Source organism: Jaculus jaculus, chromosome 9, assembly GCF_020740685.1.
Source record: "Jaculus jaculus isolate mJacJac1 chromosome 9, mJacJac1.mat.Y.cur, whole genome shotgun sequence".
Classification (NCBI taxonomy): domain Eukaryota; kingdom Metazoa; phylum Chordata; class Mammalia; order Rodentia; family Dipodidae; genus Jaculus; species Jaculus jaculus.
Window position 1 is genome coordinate 121,078,906 of NC_059110.1, and position 19,349 is coordinate 121,098,254.

The 19,349-nt window shown below is 47.1% G+C and overlaps 1 protein-coding gene across 4 annotated transcripts in view; it reads right to left on the bottom strand.

Moving 5' to 3' along the window:
- The window catches only part of Tnrc6c (trinucleotide repeat containing adaptor 6C), an 86,348-nt gene that overhangs the window by 36,242 nt on the left and 30,757 nt on the right, over positions 1-19,349 (bottom strand). For all 4 annotated transcript variants that reach the window (XM_045158449.1, XM_045158448.1, XM_004655230.2 and 1 more), the window contains exons 5-7: positions 8,601-8,807; positions 2,636-2,802; positions 761-841 (exon numbers count right to left, since the gene is read on the bottom strand). In XM_045158449.1, the coding sequence (XP_045014384.1) occupies positions 761-841; positions 2,636-2,802; positions 8,601-8,807 (455 nt within the window). The remainder of the gene's footprint in view (positions 1-760; positions 842-2,635; positions 2,803-8,600; positions 8,808-19,349) is intronic.

The window sequence follows — 19,349 nt, forward strand, 5'->3', positions numbered from 1 at the left end:
AAAGACAGATAGAGGGAGAGAGAGAGAATGGGCGCGCCAGGGCCTCCAGCCACTGCAAACGAACTCCAGATGCATGCGCCCCCTTGTGCATCTGGCTAACGTGGGACCTGGGGAACCGAGCCTCGAACCGGGGTCCTTAGGCTTCACAGGCAAGTGCTTAACCGCTAAGCCATCTCTCCAGCCCTCTGGACCCACTTTTAAAAGGCATGTCTGTAGTAACTCAGGGATTAATGCTCATTTGAATTAGGATTTGGAAAGAACACATACATATGAAGGGCCTGCACAGGACACACAGAGCTAGTCCTGCTCTCTGGACTGCTGTTGTCTGACCTGAGGTACTGAGCAGACTGGGGCACATTCAGGGGGACACCTTAAGATCCCTGCTCTCCATATACATCATCAGAAAATCAGGACTGAAACAGGTTTGGTTAGGATGCCTTGGGACATGAAGCCAAGTTCCTGCTGTATACTTTACTGCATAAACTAACAAAACTCACTTTTTATTTTAAACCACAAGAAAAGCAGGAAGCTGCTTGAGCCCACGGGGATTATGAACAACCCAGTGTTTATCTGGGACAAGACTCTCGTGGCCTTTCTTAATGGAGACTGGGTGATTTTTGGATTTAGTTGAAAGTGATGAACCCAAACTTCCCAGGCCACAGGGGACTTCTGAGCTAAGCCACCCCTGCCCCGGCATACACACCAAACTTGCTAGGGAGCGCTAGGGCCAGTCGGGCAGGAGGAAGGAGACAGCAGTTACCGGGAAGCCCATGTCTGTGAGTTGTTTGATCAGGCGGCTCATGACCCAGGCCTCGTCCTGCTTGCCAGGTGTCTTCATGCCCTGAAACAGGGAAAGGTAAGGGGAAGGCCACGGTTACACTGTGCTTACATGCTTCTCATCAAGATGCGGACAGCCACCGCGTCTTGTGCAGTAACACAGAGCCACTGTGCTCCGTGGAGCTCCCAGCATCTCAGGGCTCACATGGTGGAGACTGCACACTGCACTTGCCGGCTGGCTAGTGTGCTTCATTCAGGGACTAACAAAAAGGTGAGTCATTGTTTCTTTCTCAGAGAATTAATGTGGCTCATCACAAACTTGCATTACTTCCATTATCAAGTGATCACAGAGAACACCTGAGCTCAGAGCTGGGTGAGGGTGACTAGAGGTCACGTGGCTCTTGCCCTGTACAAGCTTTTCTAAGCAAGCTGAGATGCGGGGCATGTGCTCCGAGGAGGAAGGGGCAGAAAAAATCCCTGCGGGTCTTGTTAACTATTCATCACTTGCAGCCCTCACGAGGGAGGAGAGGAGTAAGAAGAAACACATCAGTGACGAGGGTGAAGATGAACAGGCCAACCACAGAGAAAGGGCACCTCAGGGGCACGCGTGGTGCAGGGGCACAAGACCAACAGCACTCCAAGTCACTTTCCTGAACAAAACAAAGAAAGTCCCCTCCCTCTAAGAATATGCCTCACCAGGTTTTTCTCTTGTTATTTTTGAAGCAAGGCCCTATATAGCCCAGGCTGGCCTTGAACTTGCTGTGTGGCTGAGGATGACCTTGAACTCCTCATCCTCCTGTCCCCACCTCCCAAGTGCTGGAGTGACAGGCATGAGACACCATGACCAACTCTGCACCATGCTTTTCAAATTGCGCCTGTGGTGGTGACCAAATAGCACTAGCACTGCAGCGAACAGGCTTTCTGAGTGGCTCCCCGGATGCAGCTTCTGTGGAGGGGGCTGTGCTGCCAAAGCCTGATTATTTTACTTTACTGATTTAGCACTTCTAGTCCCAGGGTAACTGGATTACCTAGCCCACTGTAAAGTCAGTCTCATATCCTAATGCACAGATAGCCTGGGCTTCAGTGTCTGGCTCTTCCTGCTCTGTTTTGCAAAAACACACACAAACATACACACCCCAAAACATTTTTTTGCTCCCTTCCCGTGTGTGTGTGTAAAGCGTGGTTTGCATGTACTATGGTGTGGCACCCCATACACTTGCCTGTGGTGGCTGGAGCAGAATGTCCACTCCAACACTCTTCTGCCCAGCCCTTGTTTTGAACCCGAGTCTCTTTAATGATTCAGGACCTTGTGGGGCTCCAATGATTGTTGGGTCTCTGCTCCCCTGTGGGACAGGGTTACCTGCTGTAAGCTGGTTCTTAAATGTCCCCTAAAGGTCCATATATTGAAGACTGTTCCCCAGAATGGAAATTCTGGGACAGGCAGAGCCTAGAGGGAGGTCTTTGGGTCATTAATGGGACCCTGAATTTCTTCTCTCTCCGTATGTTTCTTGTCATAACATGCTGCCCTGACATAGCTTCTCACCAACAGGGTCCACCAGCCAATCATGGCTAAAACTGCCAAATTGTCATGAAAACAGACCTATCCTTTTCATAAGTTGATTTATCTCAGGCATTTGTTACAATGCTGCAAAGCTGACCACATATTACCCAGGAATGAACTTACTGGAAAAGATAGATTTTTATTAATATGAAAATAGTTTTGACCTATGGAAGGTACAACTGTCCCAATACTACCCTGAGAACTCAAGTCTATCTCTGTACCATACACTGGATTTGCCACTGTTAAACAGCACAAGGGTTAGGGCCACTGGTTCAGGCCCATCTTAGGGGATCCTACCTTCTGAAGCCCTTTCTTGCAAGTGTTGCCCCAGGAGCTGCAGGATGAGCTGCTTTCTTGGGAGGCAGCATTACTCCACATGTCCCCATCCTCATCCTCCCACTGGCTGGTACCCAGGTTCATTTCGTCCCCACCACTGCCCCAGCCTTCTTGCATAGATTTGGAAGCTGAAAAGAGAACAGACAGACACCGATCAGATCACCAGGCCTAAGATGCACACTGCTGCCCTCGAGCACAGCGGGGCTACAACAAACCAACAGCGCCAGCTACTTCTCACTTCCCTCCCCCAGTCATGAGAACTGAGTCTTTCCTGCTGGCCATGTATGACACAGCTGTATGTGTCCGTTCTTCCCTCCACGACGTAGTGACCTGCTGTCTACACGGATCCAAATGTCCTTAACCAACTAGATATCAATTCTGAAACACAGAAACCCAAGGGACCTAGGGTGGTGTTAATCTCTGCATAGCACGAAAAAAAACAAACAAACTACTAAACTATGGATTCTTGAAAAATATTGTCCCCCATTCACGGTTCTTAGTCCCAATCTGAACTAAGCCATGGACACTACTTCATGTGGGCCAGTGCTTCTCAAACTTGGCAACAAGTGGGAGCTGGCTGGGATCATATGCTATGCAGAAGGTTTTGGGGAGACCCAAGCTGTCTGCACTTCTGACAAGCTCCCAGGAGACACCCTCAGGCTCAGGACAGTTAGGGAACAGAGGAAGCCCAGACTGATGGCTGAGTTCCTCTTTCAAGATGCATTTTCCTCTCCCTTTAAAATTACAAAGTGATCTTTGGTGTCAAAGTTATCCAAAAGTTTTACTTCTTGGAGGACAATGATGACCAGGTAGCAGTGGGCAGCTGGGCTATTTTAGATGAAGGAACTAGAATGCTTACAATGTGGATGGCATATGACTGAACTTTGAGTACATATTCTAAATAGAAATTATATGAGCTCAAAATGGCATGAGTTTAAATATGTTAGCTTTGTAACAAAAAGTGGCTGGAGAAATGGCTTAGTGGTTAAGGTGCTTGCGTGTGAAGCCTGAGAACTCGTGTGACTCTCCAGGTCCCATGTAAGCCAGATGCACAGTGATACAAGCTCGCAATGTTGCACATGTGCACCAGGAGGTGCATGGAAGTTCGAATGCAGTGGCTGGAGGCCTTGGCGTGCCAATTCTCACTCCCCTCACATTAGGAAAAAAAAAAAAAGGCTAGCATGTTGGGCATGCCTCAAAAAAAAAAAAAAGAAGAATGGAGTATAAACCATCCAGAAGAGTGGCAAGAGGGAGTAACACCACCCACTTTTAGAAAAGTAATGAAATATGAAATTAAGGAAGGTGTAAGACTGGATATAAATCAAGGGTGGCTCAGAAATGATGAGATGGGCTTCTTTCTTGGCTGAAAAGGGCTTATTAGAGGAGGGTTATAAGCTATAGTTCAAGGTTGCTTCAGTTCAGCTTTGGCTGCAAGGGCTCTTAAAGACTGCACATGTTCTAACAAGACTTGCCTGTTAAGATCTAGGACCTAGGCTGGACAGATGGCTTGCTTAGTGGTTAAGGCACTTGCCTGCAAAGCCTAAAGACCCATGTTCGACTCTCAAGATTCCATATAAGCCAAGAGCACAAGGTTGCACATGCCCACTAGGTGGCATAAGCATCTGGAGTTTGATTTCAGGGGCTGAGGCACTGGCACACCAATTCTCTCTCTCAAATTACAAAAAAGAATATAAGACCCATGCCTTAACAGTCATAGAAAAGAGGATGATCCTGCAGCCATGTGATAACTCGAGTTTATGGTTTTTGTGTGGTTGGATGACATGCTGGGATGAAGCCCAGGGCCTTGAGCATGAGAGGCAGGCCCTCTGCCAACGAGATACTTCCCACACCCAGATTTTCTCAAGTTGTTTTAAGTATAAGAACACAGACCCTGAAGTCAAATTTTGTTTTCAGGATGAAAGCAAGTCAAGGAGCAGCAGACTACTGTGTGTTTTCAAACACTGATCCCAGAAGAAAACAATGACATGACCTTGATTGGATCTGGTGCTGGGACTAAAGGCATGTGCAACCACACTTGGCTAATTTTTGACTTTTTTTTGTGTGTGTGTGTATACAGTGTAGTGTTGGTGTGGTGTCTCATATGTTTACTTATGGTAGCTGGAACTCACTCTGTAGTTCCAGGCTGGCCTCAAACTCATAGTGATCCTTCTACTTCTTCCTCTTGAGTGCTAGGATTAAAGTTGTGTGCCATCACTCTTGGCTCTTAAAAATTTTTTTTAAATTTATTTGAGAGAGAAAGAGAGAGAGAGAGGGGGGGGAGGGAGAGGGAGGGAGGGAGGGAGGGAGGGGGAGGAAGGGAGAGAGGGGAAGAGAGAGAGAGAGAGAGAGAGAGAGAGAGAGAGAGGGGCAGACACAAAGGACTTCCGCCTGAGTAGGAAAACTCAGTAGCACAGGCCAGTAAGCTAGAAAGGAGATATAAAGGGAACAGAAAGTGGGGGGGGGGGGGGGAATCTAATAGGATGGTATTGTATAGATGTAAGTAGAACAGATTAATGGGGGTGAGAAGGCCTAAGTGAGGTCAGGGGAAGAGAATGAGTAAGGAAAGGTAGAGGGAGGCCTAATCAAAATCTAAGAGGATATAAATAAGTCATATGGAAACCTACTTTTTTGGACAATGGAACACTTAGGAGCCATAGATTGTTACTGGCAAATTTTCAGTGCCGGGGATGGGATACCTTCCAGTGAGTTGTTGGCCAGGAAGGTAGGTCCCTGATGCCCCCAAAACATTACAGGCTATTGCTGAGGCCCTTGGTTTCCTACCAGGAATAGATGGTAAGACCCTATTGCTGAAGACTCCACCTACTTGGGCTGTAAGGTCACTGAAAAATCCTACTGTAGCTGAGCTGAAAATCTCCTCCACATAGACCAGCTGACAGAAAGCTGGAAAAAGCCATGCTGCATGTAGTTCAATAGGAGAGAGAAAGAAATCACCAGTGAAGATACCCAACAGTGGATACTGCAAGCCTTACATTTGGCCAGCCAGGCAAAATAAGCCAAAGGGTGCAATAGTGGCATGTCTATTATGGGGAAACCATCCACCCTCTAATTTGACTGGAAGCTTGCTCCAAGGGAGGGAATACAACCCTGATACTGAAAACCTACAATAGGAGTAGTCATGAGCCCTAGGGCTATAATGTCTACTGGTGTCTGGCTAAATGTATACACTATGCTCACTAAACTGCCCAGTAAGCACTTCTCTTAATGTTCATACCCATATATTAATGCTACTCTCACTTTTGGTAACAGAACCTTCTCTTTTCAGGTGGCAGTGACCTTGGGATGACTCAAAAGGCACCATGGTGCTGAGAAGTGACAGAGGAGTGCTCAGCACTGAAATATCTCTATCACACCTTCCAAGGCTCAGATTGTGGAAGAAGGGTAGGATTCCTTACAATGTGCTCCTCCAGATACAAAATGGCCTGGATATGCCTGATACTACCTACACAAGACTGTCATAATAGGAAGAAAAGATCATGACATTAAAAAAAAAAAGAGAGAGAGACTGAGAGGGGGAGGGGATATGATGGAGAGTGGAGTTTCAAAGGGAAAAGTGGGGGAAGGAGGTAATTATTATGGGATACTGTTTACAATTATGGAAGTTGTAAAAAAAAGAATTTTTAAAAGTTTATTTGAGAGAAAGACAGAGAAAAAGAGGCAGATAAGAAGAGAGTGAGTATGGGTGTGCCAAGGCCTTCTGCCATTGCAAATGAACTCCAGATGTATGCACCACTTTGTGCATCTGGCTTTATGTAGGTACTGGGGAATGGAACCCAGGCCATCAGGCTTTGCAAGCAAATGCTTTAATGGGTGAACCATCTCTCCAGCCCAATCTTGTTTTTTTTGGGGGGGGCAGGAGTCTCTACTAATTCTGGAACTTGTGGGGCTTGGACTATCCTTGGGTTTCTGCTCCCTGTGGGACTGTGGTTATAGGGGCACATGTGGCCATGCCCAGCTCTCTGCATGGGATCTGGAGATCTGAACTCTTATGAGGACCCACCAGGCCCTCATGCTTGTATGAGAAGCGCACTTAACTGCTAAGCCATCTCTCCAGTACCAGGTACTTTTTTTTTTTTTTTTTTTTTTTTTTTTTGTTTTTCGAGATAGGGTCTCACTCTAGCCCAGGCTGACCTAGAATTCACTCTGTAGTCTCAGGGTGGCCTTGAACTCGCAGCGATCCTCCTACCTCTGCCTCCCGAGTGCTGGGATTAAAGGCATGCGCCACCATGCCCGGCTTTTTTTTTTTTTTAAATAAATACTTTATCTGAGAAAGAGGCAGGCAGGCAGATAGAGAGAATGGGTGTGCCAGGGCCTGTAGCCACTGCAAAGGAACTCCAGATGGATGTGCTACTCTGTGCATCTGGGTTTACGTGAGTCCTGGGGAGACGAACCTGGGTCCTGTGGCTTTGCAGGCAAATGCCCTAACCACTAAGCCATCTATCCAGCTGTTTATATTTTTTTCTGATTCATTTTTATTTATTTATTGGAGACAGAGAGAGAGAGAGGAAGAGTGAGAGAGGGAGGGAGAGAGGGAGGGAGGGAGAGAGAGAAGGAGGAAGGAGGGATATGGGCATGCCAGGGCCTCTAGGCACAGCAAATGAACTCCAGATACATGTACCATCTTGTGCATCTGGCTTACGTGGGTCCTGGAGAATCAAACCCGGGTCCTTAGGTTTTTCAGGCAAGTTCCTTAACCATTAAGCCATCTCTCCAGTCCCCCTTTTGTTGTTGTTGTTTTGGATTTTTGAGATATATATGAGGTGCAGCGCAAATCTAAAGAAATTCACTTATGCTTCATATCTTGAACACATAATAGCCTAAGGATGCTTTTATTTTCTGTAGTGCTGGGAATAAGCCCAGGGCTTGTGTAGACTTGGCAAGTACTCCACGAGCCACAGCCTGGTTATTCTGTATAGTGTTTTTGGCATGTCTCTCTTGTGCCTGTGACCTGACGCATGAGGTCGGCTGTGAAACTTTCTACTTGCATCATGATGATGCTCAAAAATACTGGATTGTGGAGTACTCTGCATTTCTGGATTAGGGATGTTCAACCTACACCAGAATCCAAACACTGATGCTCAATTGCTTTGAGTCTTTTCCATGGTCTCAACGTGGAGCCCAGAACAACTCGGAGCGTGATCCACCCATCCTGGCCCTGTCTGCTGGGCTCAAGGGTGCATCATGTGCTTGGAGAGCATGCTGTGACCCCTCAAGGTAGGGTCATGCTAGCCCAGGCTGCTCTGGAATCCACTATGTAGTCTCAGGGTGGCCTTGACCTCACAGTGATCCTCCTACCTCTGCCTCCTGAGTGCTGGGATTAAAAGTGTGTGTCACCACACCCAGCTTTTCCTTTTTTGTGGTGTATATGCAGATAGATAGATAGATAGACAGACAGACAGACAGAAAGACAGATGGATGTGCATGCTCTCTGTATACATGCAGAGGCTAGAGGAGGACATCCTTTATAACTCTTCTACCTTATTTCCCTCAGTCTCTCCCGTAACCTGAAGCTCAGTGTATTTGGTTGGACTGGCCAGCCTGGGAGCCCTAGGCGTCCTATTTCTGCCTCCATTAGCACAGGGGTTCCAGGCATGAACAGTTCTTTTTTCTTTTTGTGGGTGGTGGGAATTGAACTCAGGTCTTCACGCTGGCACAGCAAGCACTCTTAACTGCTAAGTCATCTCCTCAGCCTGGCTTAAGATCAGTCTTAAAGTTTAAATATAGGGAGAAAAAGCAGTGCTAGCATACATAGGTCCCTGGGCTCAGTTCCTAGCACCAAAAAATAAACACCTTAAGTGAGTTTTTTTTTTTTTTTTTGTAAACTGTGTTCCAAATGCCAGTTAGTCTTCTCACAGAGCACTGTGCAGTGTCTATGGCCGCCAGGCGTGGTGGCAAAGGCGCGCCCTACCTGGTTTGCACAGGGCCGGGGCGGCAGCAGGAGCTCTTCCAAATGGCACCGTGGGCTCGGCAGGGTGATCCCATCCGCTGCCGCCACTGGGGGGCTTCCCCCACGCTGCTGTACCGTTGTCGACCAGGGTGGAAGGGGAGGACGGCTCTCCCCACGAGTTCTCAGCCTTTGAGTGAACACTGGGCATCTCTCCCCAGCCGGACGAAACTGGAAAGGGTGCCCAGAGAGGAGAGAATCCAAGTGAACGAGGGAAAACGTCTAGCTGTGATTTGGTTTTCATAATCCATTCTGGCTCTGCCACAGGTGCCCCTGCCACTGCTGACAGTCACAAGAGCAGTGCCTATGGCAGAACCCAGGCACATGACCTTGCATGGAAAGGAAAGCATATGGATGAATGAAAACAGTTCGTGCAAAATCTAAATCACTCGGTCTTAACGTGGATATTATACTCTCAATTGTGAAATTGGTTAATTTTCTTACAAAAGATGATACTGGAATCAGTTCCTAATCAAATGCAACAATACTGATTAATGACAAAAGGACATGTAACTTACAAATCATTTTAAATTACAAGCTAAGCAAAAGATTATGCAAATTATTAACATTACGGGAAGTCATCCCCAATCAGTCATTGCTGGCAACTGTAGCATCAGCTCTAGGGGCACAAAAGACCGTAACATGTGCTCAGAACAGCAACTTAACAAACCGAAGGGACAGAATCAAAGCAGGAAATCCACACAGCTCATTATGTAGATGTAGCCAGGACCAAGCACCGAAAAAAACACTATCTATGTAGTTAACTGGTGAATCCACCAGAATTTGTCATTCCTATATCACCATCTCTCTGGAAGGCAACACTACAGAGTACTTACACATTAATTAAGCTAACCTTAGAATAAATTATAAGACCCTCATAAATTATAGGGATTTTTTTTTGAGATAGGGTCTCGCTCTAGTTCAGGGTGACTTGGAATTCACTCAGGCTGGCCTCAAACTCATAGTGATCTTCCTACCTCTACCTCCTGAGTGCTGGAATTAAAGGCATGTGCTGCCATGACAGGTGGGAATTGATTCTTATAGAAAATTCTGATTTCTGTTAAAAGCATCAGAAATGTCCATAAGACACATATGGAGGAGGGAAATGAGATGTAAGCTTCCCACTTTAGGATCTTGGCCATAAGTGTTAGAAGACTTGCTGACCCCCAAATCATAGCTTTTCCTTGCTACATCAATCCCTGGCAAGAGTAACCCTTGTGCATTGTGAAACTCACATTGATCTTGGGCACAGGCACCCCTAATGTTGAAAGGCTCACAAATAAGACAGACATAGGATTAATTCTGGCACAAAGCAAGCATTTTTCAATAGATTAAAAACGACTTTCAATATACAAATATTAAGATAATACTGTTCAGTACTTTTTGCTAGATTAAGTCTGGTATCCTTTTTGTTAACAGCAACCCTTTAAAAGTTGGATGGAAGGGCACTTGCTTGCAAAGCAAGTGCACAGGTTCAATTGCCCAGTACACACATAAAGCCATATGCACAAAGTGGTGTATGTATGTGGAGTTCGTCTGCAGGGCCAAAAGGCCCTGATGCACCCATACTCTCTGCATGCATATACACACATGTATATATGTTTAAAAAAGCATAAAAGCCCTTACAATTAGATAGATGAGGCAGAACAAATTTCTACTCATATTTAAAACTATGTAAAAGTAAAAAATAAAAAACTCCTTGGGGGCTAGGAGTACAGCTCAGTGGCAGTGTGTGTGCATCATATGCATGAGGCCTTGGGTTCAAACCCAAGCACCACAAAAGCAAACAAATAATCCCCCACTTTCAAATATTCTCTCACCCTCTTTTTTTGCCAACACGTTCTGTGTTTGGGGTTCTGGGATCATGATCTTTCACTGTTTTCAACTAAACATATTCAGAGTTGGGGGTAATAGAATAAGAATAATATGCAGTACCAGGATATGCAGTTTTCATTTACTTTTTAATATTTTTATGTAGAGAGGTAGAGAAAGACTGTGTATGTATGGGCATGCTGGGGTCTCTTGTCACTACAAATGAACTCCAGGCCCATGCATTACTTCATGTGTCTGGCTTTACATGGATATTAGGGAAGCACACTAAGGCAGGGAGGCTTTGCAAGCAGGCACCTTTTCACTGCTGTGCCATCTTCCCAGCCCTCATTTACCTTTTTCTCTCTCTCTCTCTCTTTTTTTTTTTTTTTTCGAGGTAGGGTCTCACTCTGGCTCAGGCTGACCTGGAATTCACTATGGAGTCTCAGGGTGGCCTCGAACTCTCGGAGATCCTCCTACCTCTGCCTCCCGAGTGCTGGGATTAAAGGCGTGCGCCACCACGCCCGGCTTTTTTTTTTCTCTCTTTTTAAAAAATATTTATTTTTATTTATCTATTTGAGAGCAACAGACAGAGACAAAGAGGCAGAGGGGAGAGAGAATGGGCGCGCCAGGGCCTCCAGCCACTGCAAACAAACTCCAGATGCGTGCGCACCCTTGTGCATCTGGCTAATGTGGGTCCTGGGGAGTCAAGCCTTGAACCAGGGTCCTTAGGCTTCACAGGCAAGTGCTTAACTACTATGCCATCTCTCCAGCCCTTTTTTTCTCTTTTTAAAAACATATTTTTATTTATTTATGAGAGCGATGAGGGAGGGAGAGAGGTAGAGACAGAATGGGTGCACCAGGGCCTCCTGCCACTGCAAATGAACTCTGGATGCATGTGACACTTTGTGCGTCTGGCTTTACATGGGTACTAGGAATTGAACCGGGGTCATTAAGCTTTGCAGGCACTTGCCTTAACTGTAGAGCCATCTCTCCAGCATCCCTCATTCACTTTTGAAATATTCTCTCTCTCTTTTTTTGGTGCTAGGGATTAAGCCTGAGGCTTTGAGCATGCCAGGCAGGCATTCTATCGTTACGTGCACTCCAGCTCAAAGCACGCACTCCATGTAAATGGTGTGGACCACAGACGTAAGGTCAGAAAGCAGCCCTCCCCTGACTGTAGGGAGTCCCTTGCTGAGTCCATACTCAGGTCAACAGATGCCAGTTTGAGCTTGTTCTGGGGTCACAACTTATATAGTTTCTTAAGTGAGACAAGCAGTCCCTCTTGAGAAGAAAGGGTTAGTTACAAAGTGACCAATCATGGGTTTGGGAGATGGCTCAGAGATTAAAGGTGCTTGCTTGCAAAGCCTGTTGACCTAGGTTTGATACTACACTACCCACATAAAGCCAGGTGCACAAAGTGGCATCTGAAGTTCGTTTGCAGTAGCAGGATACTCTCTACAGTAAATAAAAGTATTTTAAAAAGTATTTACTTATTTGAGACAGAAAGGCAGGTAGCAAGAGAATGAATGTGAATGGGCATGGCAGGGCCTCTAGCCACTGCAAATAACTCCAGATGTATACTGCACCATGTGTATCAGGCTTACGTGGTATTGGGGAATTGAACCTGTGTCATTTGGCTTTGTAGGCAAGGGCCTTAACTGCTAGGCCATCTCTCCAGCCCAATAAAAATATTTTTCAAAAAGTGGTCAACTACAATTAAGTGGAGAATGAAGATCTAAAAATTCAACTCTAGGTTTGAGTGCCTGAGCACTCCCTTGCGGGAGCATTTTCAGATGCATTTTTGTTTTGACAGGGAGTGTTTCTGAAGGCCTCACTCTGTAGCCCAGGCTGGCCTCAAACTTGTGGTAGCTCTTATACCTTGGTCCCCTTCCCCCCCCCCCCCTGCAAGTGCTGGAAGGACAGGTGTACACCTGCACACTGGGCTCACTGACGTCATGACTAGCACACTGTGAAGATTCCAAACATGCTTGCTCTTTTCTGGAGTCGTAGGCCGTCCCAAGGGAGCAGTCACTTGTTCTGAATGCAGCCCTTGCATGTGCTTCACCAATTCTGGTTGTCAGCATCATCTACCTCTGCAGGGGAACTGCCAGTCCCCACCCCCAAGACACAGGAAAGCAAAACCAACCCAACCCAACCCACTTCACACTTACAAAAAGCATAACGGCCTGCATCACTCCGCTATCAACTACTGCATGTGGCAGAAGATGGAGTCACCCCTGACTCGCATGGTCCTGGGAAGCAATTTTCAGGATGCGGAAACAGCTGACCTGGCTAAGGATCTTGCTGATTTGCTCCCTCTGCAGGGGACTATTTTGAGATCATTTTACAACAGAGAACCATAAAGAAACTTTCCAGATGGGGGTCTTGGAGCAAAGGAAACGTTCCCCAGCTTGCACTACACTGAAACTCGAGAGTTTAGATTATGGAGCATCTATCTTGGTAGAAGTCAACTTCTCCAAATTGTAGTTCAGTAAAAGGGGTCCAACCTCTTCATGATGAACTCACACATCTCTACCCTTGTAATGGAACAAGTTTTCTGCTAGGAAACTAAAGTTAAAAAAAATATTTTGTTTAGCCGGACGTGGCGGCGCACGCCTTTAATCCCAGCACTTGGGAGGCAGAGGTTGGAGGATTGCTGAGAATTTGAGGCCACTCTGGTGAATTCCAGGTCAGCCTGAGCTATAGTGAGACCCTACCTTAAAAAAAACAACACCCCCCCCAAAAAAAACCAACAGATGCATGTGCCACTGTGTTTCTTGCTTACATGGGTCCTGGGGAATCAAAATTGGGTCCTTTGGCTTTGCAGGTAAGCGCCTTAACCGTTAACCCATTGCTCCAGCCTGAGAAAACTAAATTTTTGAGCAAATATCACATTTACTCAAATGTGTGTGTGTACACACACACACACTTGTTTTTCAAGGTAGTATTACTCTAGCCCAGGATGACCTAGAATTCACTCTTCTCAGGCTGGCCTTCAACTCCCAGCGATCCCCCTACCTCTGTCCCCCTAGTGCTGGGATTAAAAGTGTGTGCCACCATGTCTGGCTCTCTCAGTCTTTTAAAAAATATTTATTTGCAGAGGGGGGGAGGGAGGAGAGAGAGAGACAGACAGAATATATGAATGAATGAGTGAATATGGGTGTACACCAGGGCCTCTAACCACAACAAACTCCAGATGCATGTGCCACTGTGTGCATCTGGCTTTATGTGGGTACTGGGGAATTGAACCTGGGTTGTTAGGCTTTGCAGGCAAGCAAGTTCCTTAACTGCTGAGTCATCTCTCCAGCCCAGTTCCTCAGGTTATAAAATGGCATATGGAACCAATATTAAAAAAAATTCTTTATTTTCTTGAAGGGGGGAGGGAAGAGGCAAATAGAGAATGAGCATGCCTGTGCCTCCGGCCAATGTAACACTCCAGATGCGTGTGCCTCTTTGTGCATCTGGCTTATGTGGATACTGGGGAACTGAACCTGGGTCCTTAGGCTTCACAGGCTAGCACCTTAACCCCTGAGCCATCTCTCCAGCCCATGGAGCCATTATTTTGCTTCCATTCAGTGTGGAGGACAGCTAAGACCAAATCTATGCAGTCCCTTTTGCCTTTACCATACCACACTGTAGCCTTTCTCTCTGACATGAGTTGTTTCAAAATGATTGGTCCCTGCCTTCTGCATGTCTGCAAACTCATGAAGGCTCCCGTAACACTTAGTCACGAGTGCTGGAGAAGCCGACGGCCATGTTGTTCTTGCTTTGGGCACAGGGCCTCACACTAGCTCAGTCTGACCTGGAACTCACTCTGTAGCCCAGGCTGGCCTTGACTTCACATTGATCCTCCCACCTTAGCCTCCCAAGTGCTGGAATTTTAGCTGTGAGCCAGCACACTTGGCTTCTGCCAGGTATTTTTCAGGATCTTGCTTCTCTCCTGCAGAAACATGAGTCAAGGGTGTGCTCATTCTTGTTCTTGGCCACTTCCTACTAGAGATCCAAGTATGTGCCAGGGTCTGCCCGATGGGCCCAGGTCAGAACAAGCAGCGGGTGTGTCATTAGGTTGTGAAGTAAATGCAAGCTGACACCCTGTGTCAGGATAGCCTCTTGGAACCTCTGCAAGCAGCTCAATGTCTGGTGACAGGACAGGACATCACTGCAGGTCACTATTGTTCTAACTCTAAAATGGGGTCGAGCCAGGTCCAGATAACCCAGTTATACGAGAGACTCACAAAATACCAACCTCAATGTAAGAACAGGGCACAGAAGGTTACGTGGTAGCACGTACATCTACAAAACTGAACGTACCCACACCATGCCACCTTGAAGACGCAGGGCGGGCAACATACTCCCTAATGTAATGGCTATGTTTAAAAAGCAACTCAAAGCCAGGTATGGTGGTGCACGCCTTTAATCCCAGCACTCAGGAGGCAGAGGCAGGAGGATCACCGTGAGTTTAGGGCCATCCTGAGACTACACAGTGAGTTTCAGGTCAGCCTGGGCTAGAGTGAAACCCTACCTCAAAAAACCAAAAAATTTTAAAAAAAAGGCAACTTAAGGGCCAGGGAGATGGCTTAGCAGTTAATGTGCTTGCCTGCAAAGCCAAAGGATCCATGTTTGATTCTCCAGGTATGTAAGGCAGATGCACAAGGTGGCACATGCATCATCTGAAGTTTGTTTGCAGGACTGAAGACTCTGGAGCGCCCATTCTGCTATTTGCCTCTTTCTAAAATAAGTAAAATAAACTATAGAACATATTTTTAAAAAGAACTTAAAATCCAAACTGTGATGTAAATGGAAATTACTCATAATCAGGACAGGTAAACTGCAGAGCACACCAAGTTTCTCAACAGCACACCCAGTCCAGCAGTACCAGTGGAAGCCCTCATCTGCAGGGAGCCTCCCAGCATGTGGGGCCTGCCACTGACAGCTGCCAGGGGCTGTGAGCAGCACGCAGCGATTTGCAAAGCTCTGTGTTAGTTCTATGGGGTCACAGAATGCCTTGGCCTAACAAGCATACAGAGAGGTAGGGTTTGGATCACTTCACTGCCAAAGATGGTTCCTTCAGGTCTGCCAGTTACTGTCACAGGAACCCTGGGGTAGGACTAGTACAGTCAATGCTGTCATTCTGTCCCAGTGGTAGAGAAATAAGGAAAATGACCAAGTAACCCTGTTACTTGCTGTGCGGCACATAAAACTGGGCAGTCTGCATGTGGGCTGACCCAGTTTGTCTCCGAAGTGAAAACTGAATTCCCAGTAGCTCCGCGGCATGACGACTATGCAGAGTCTGAGATCTGTTGGGGAGAGAGGCGGCCTGGGTGTGGCAGCTGTGGTGCAAAACAGCAGTCTTAGTACACGCTCCCGCTTGCACATCTGATGTGTACTTTGATTTAAAAAAAGTATTTTTTCATATGAAAGAGAACACTCAGTCCTAACTAAAAAGGAATGTTGAGTCTGAAGCCAGAAGTACAGATTACACATGGGACTTCACCACCTCCTAGGTCTCCTCTGTAAATGAGGCCATGCAGAGACACTGCATGTGGTCCAGGTTGGCTTGCCCAGACTCCAGTGCCAGGCTCAGGCTCTGCTGCTGGACTCCTTCAAAAAGCACCAGAGCCTGAGAGCTGTGGGACCTCCTCATCACGGGCAGGGTGCTGGAGACGTAGCGGTTCATCTACTGGCCTTTTATCTACTACACTATACAGTGGCTTGCTGTGGTTTTGGTTTTTGGGAGGTAGCTCACTCTAGACCAGGCTGACCTGGAACTCACTCTAGTCTCAGGCTGGCCTTGCACATGATTGTCAAACCTCTACCTCCCAAGTCTTGGGATTAAAGGCACCCATAACCACGTTGGGATTTTTGTTGTTGTTATTGATTGGCTGTTTTCTTGAGATAGGGTCTCACATATAGCCAGAACTCTGGGTATTCATTAAAAATGTCAATTCATATAAAAATGTGCGCTCAACGGGCACATATGAACTGGAAGCAGACTGTGACTAGACCTTTTGGGCAATGACACTGGGCAGGTTTCATGTGCAGCTGGAGAACCAGGGGAGATTATGCACGGCAGTGACATATGAGTGAATGCGGAAAGGACATGGCTCCCTTCACCCAGTTACTGAATGCTTATGGTGGGAACCGAGCAGCTTCTCTATGTCCAGGCTGCTGACCCTACATGTTCATGGCACAGGCTCCCCTGGGCTGGCTTGTCCCCACTCCACCTGAAGCCTTTACTCATGCTGCGCCCACACTCAGAATCCACCTCACCTGCTTTGCTCCCTGAGACAACTTGAGCACCAGTGAGTGCTGCCCAGCATAGCAAACCATTTATCTGACATGAACCATCTGACCATTCTCTAACACAGGCTTCCCCTTCTGCTCACAGCCCTCTCCACTCTGTTACTGGTGGCCTTGAGTTACCAGCCAGTGGCAGTTGGCCCATTTGAGCACTACCTCTTCTATAAGGTATACTAGGGGCCTCTGTTGCGTCACAGAGGGACCTTCCCTTTGATCCATTCTTTCCTCTACCTTCAGCTCTTCTCCAGGACAGACCAAGCCCCTTGATCCTCTCCTCTCTACCTTGCTCCTTGCTATTGGCTTTCAGACAGACTCAAATCTCTCCTGCCCTGACTGTGCTGCTTGTACATGGTGCTGGGAATCCAGAATCCGGGAGCAAAGGTGGTGAACCCAAGGTCTTGAGCATATGAGACAAGCATTCTTTCATGAGAGATAACTCTATGTAAGTATTTTTAAAATTTATTTATTTGTACGTGTGTGTATGGGCACATCAGGGTCTCTTGCTCCTGCAAATTAATACCCATCAGGTTTCATGTGGGCACCTTTAGCTGCTAAGCCGTCTCCTCAGCCCCACCTGTAAGCATTTATACTGTTCACTCCCAGGCACATCACTCTCCCACAAGTGCACCTTTGGCTAGCTCTGTGCTGAGAGCCAGTCATTTCGGAACAGTTTAAGTATCTCCTGGGACACGCCTGAGCCTCATGCTCCCTCACGAGCTGAGGGAAACGCCACAATTCCTGTGCCTGCCCAGCTCAGAGCAGTGCCATCCTCTCCTTTCTTTGCGTACCCACCCACAGGGTGTCTTTCAAGTCTCCTTTCTTCCACCCCAGGTGCTCACCTTTTCTCCATCCTGTCCAGAGTGGCTACCTAGAATGACTCAGGGTACAAGAAGAAAGTCTAAGCTTTTAAGCTCTGCTTAAAATGTTTTCTTCCTGGGCCTTCTGGATCCAGTCTAGACCTAACAGGCCTTGGCTGACCGACCCTCCCTGTCCTCCTCTCAGGCTGCTTCTCTCTACAAGGCTTTCCTTCCAGGACAAGCTCTAACCACCTGAACCCCAACTTCCTTCCACATGCTCCCTGTGCTGCCTCATGGGGCAGAGGATGGATGGAGACAGCCTAGTGGCTTTCTGGTGGCAGTATGGAGCAGAGCAGCCATAATACCAGACTCCCCTCTTGATATATTCAGAGTCTGACAGGCCAGGATAGTCAACTGGTACTCAGCACACACTGTACTATCCATCTCCCAGGCTCTAGAATGACCAAGGCTATCAGTGACAGACACATTGTCTGTATGATGGGCAGTGGAGAAGACATGATGATGACTCACCTGTAAGGTGACTGGGTGGGTCGCCCCAGAGAAAGCTCCTTAGTTTTCTCTTTATAGTGCATTCACAAAGTTAAGGGGACTACAAAATGGGAAGGAGTAATGAAGATGTTAACCAGAGAGTCAGGTTAAAGGTCTGAATGCTGTGATCTGAACACCCTACAGGGACGGGGCTGTGCCTGGGGCCGTGTGGAAGGGAGGCTTGGTCGCTGCCTCACAAGGACACAAGCCTCAGAGGTGAAGCTCAATGTGATGAGAGTACAGTGCACCATGGCCCACGCAGCTCTGGAACGAGGTCAGTCTTGTAGCTGCACACTTAGAGCAAGAACATTCTGGGCACAGGGGCCAGAGCTTTCCAGAAGATCACAAAAAAAGACTGGAAGCCCTATCTATGGGGAACAGCTAGAAGTGCCTCCCACAGAACGTGTAGATGGAGGCAGTAACTCCAATTGATTACTGATACTCTCAAGGATGGAAGAGAGATGAATTCTTGCTTCATGCAGCTTCGAGGTCAGACCCATCAGTGCAAACATTATAGAAACCAGAGTGAGGCTGGCTCAGCTCAAACTCAGCCCTAGGAACATCATGGGGCTAGGAAATCAGGCTGAGAGGGCTGGGCCTCCTGCTTGAACTGTGTAAGGCCCCGAATTTGAGCTCCTTGCTAAGTGACAGAGATTTCAGAAAGCAGCTATGGAGCAGGACTGTATTCCCTTCCTAGTCCTTCTACATCCAGGGAGCACTCTGACTTGGGTGACTCTGTGTCCGACTCACAGTGATTTGTACCATCCTCTCTCTGGAACTTTGGGCTGTTGTGGCTCCTATAATGCTACAACTCAAGTTCTGGCTGGCTCATCCCAGCACCTTCCATTTGCACAATGCTGGAAGTCAAAGCACCAGCCCTGACTGAAACACGGCTTCTGGAATAGCTCTCTCTCATGTTTTATAAAGCTGCCTTACTTCAGAGCAGGTCACATATTACAAATGCCCATGAAACCTTAAAACTACCAGTGTGCAGCTTCACTTCACACCAATCTGACTAGACTGTCCAGGATTGACAGTGCACCCCCCACATAAAGCTCCAAGGTAGTTTTGGGAAAGGCACAGCGGTGAAACTCTGGTCTATGCAGTAAAGATGCAAAGACGTTTTGTGAATTAACACAAGCTAACAGAGCAGGCCCTAATCTTTACTGAAGAGGACACATTTCTCCTTTCCTCTTGAATATTTTTTTTTTTTTTTAAAGAGGTAGGGTCTCACTCTGTCTGAGCTGGAATTCAC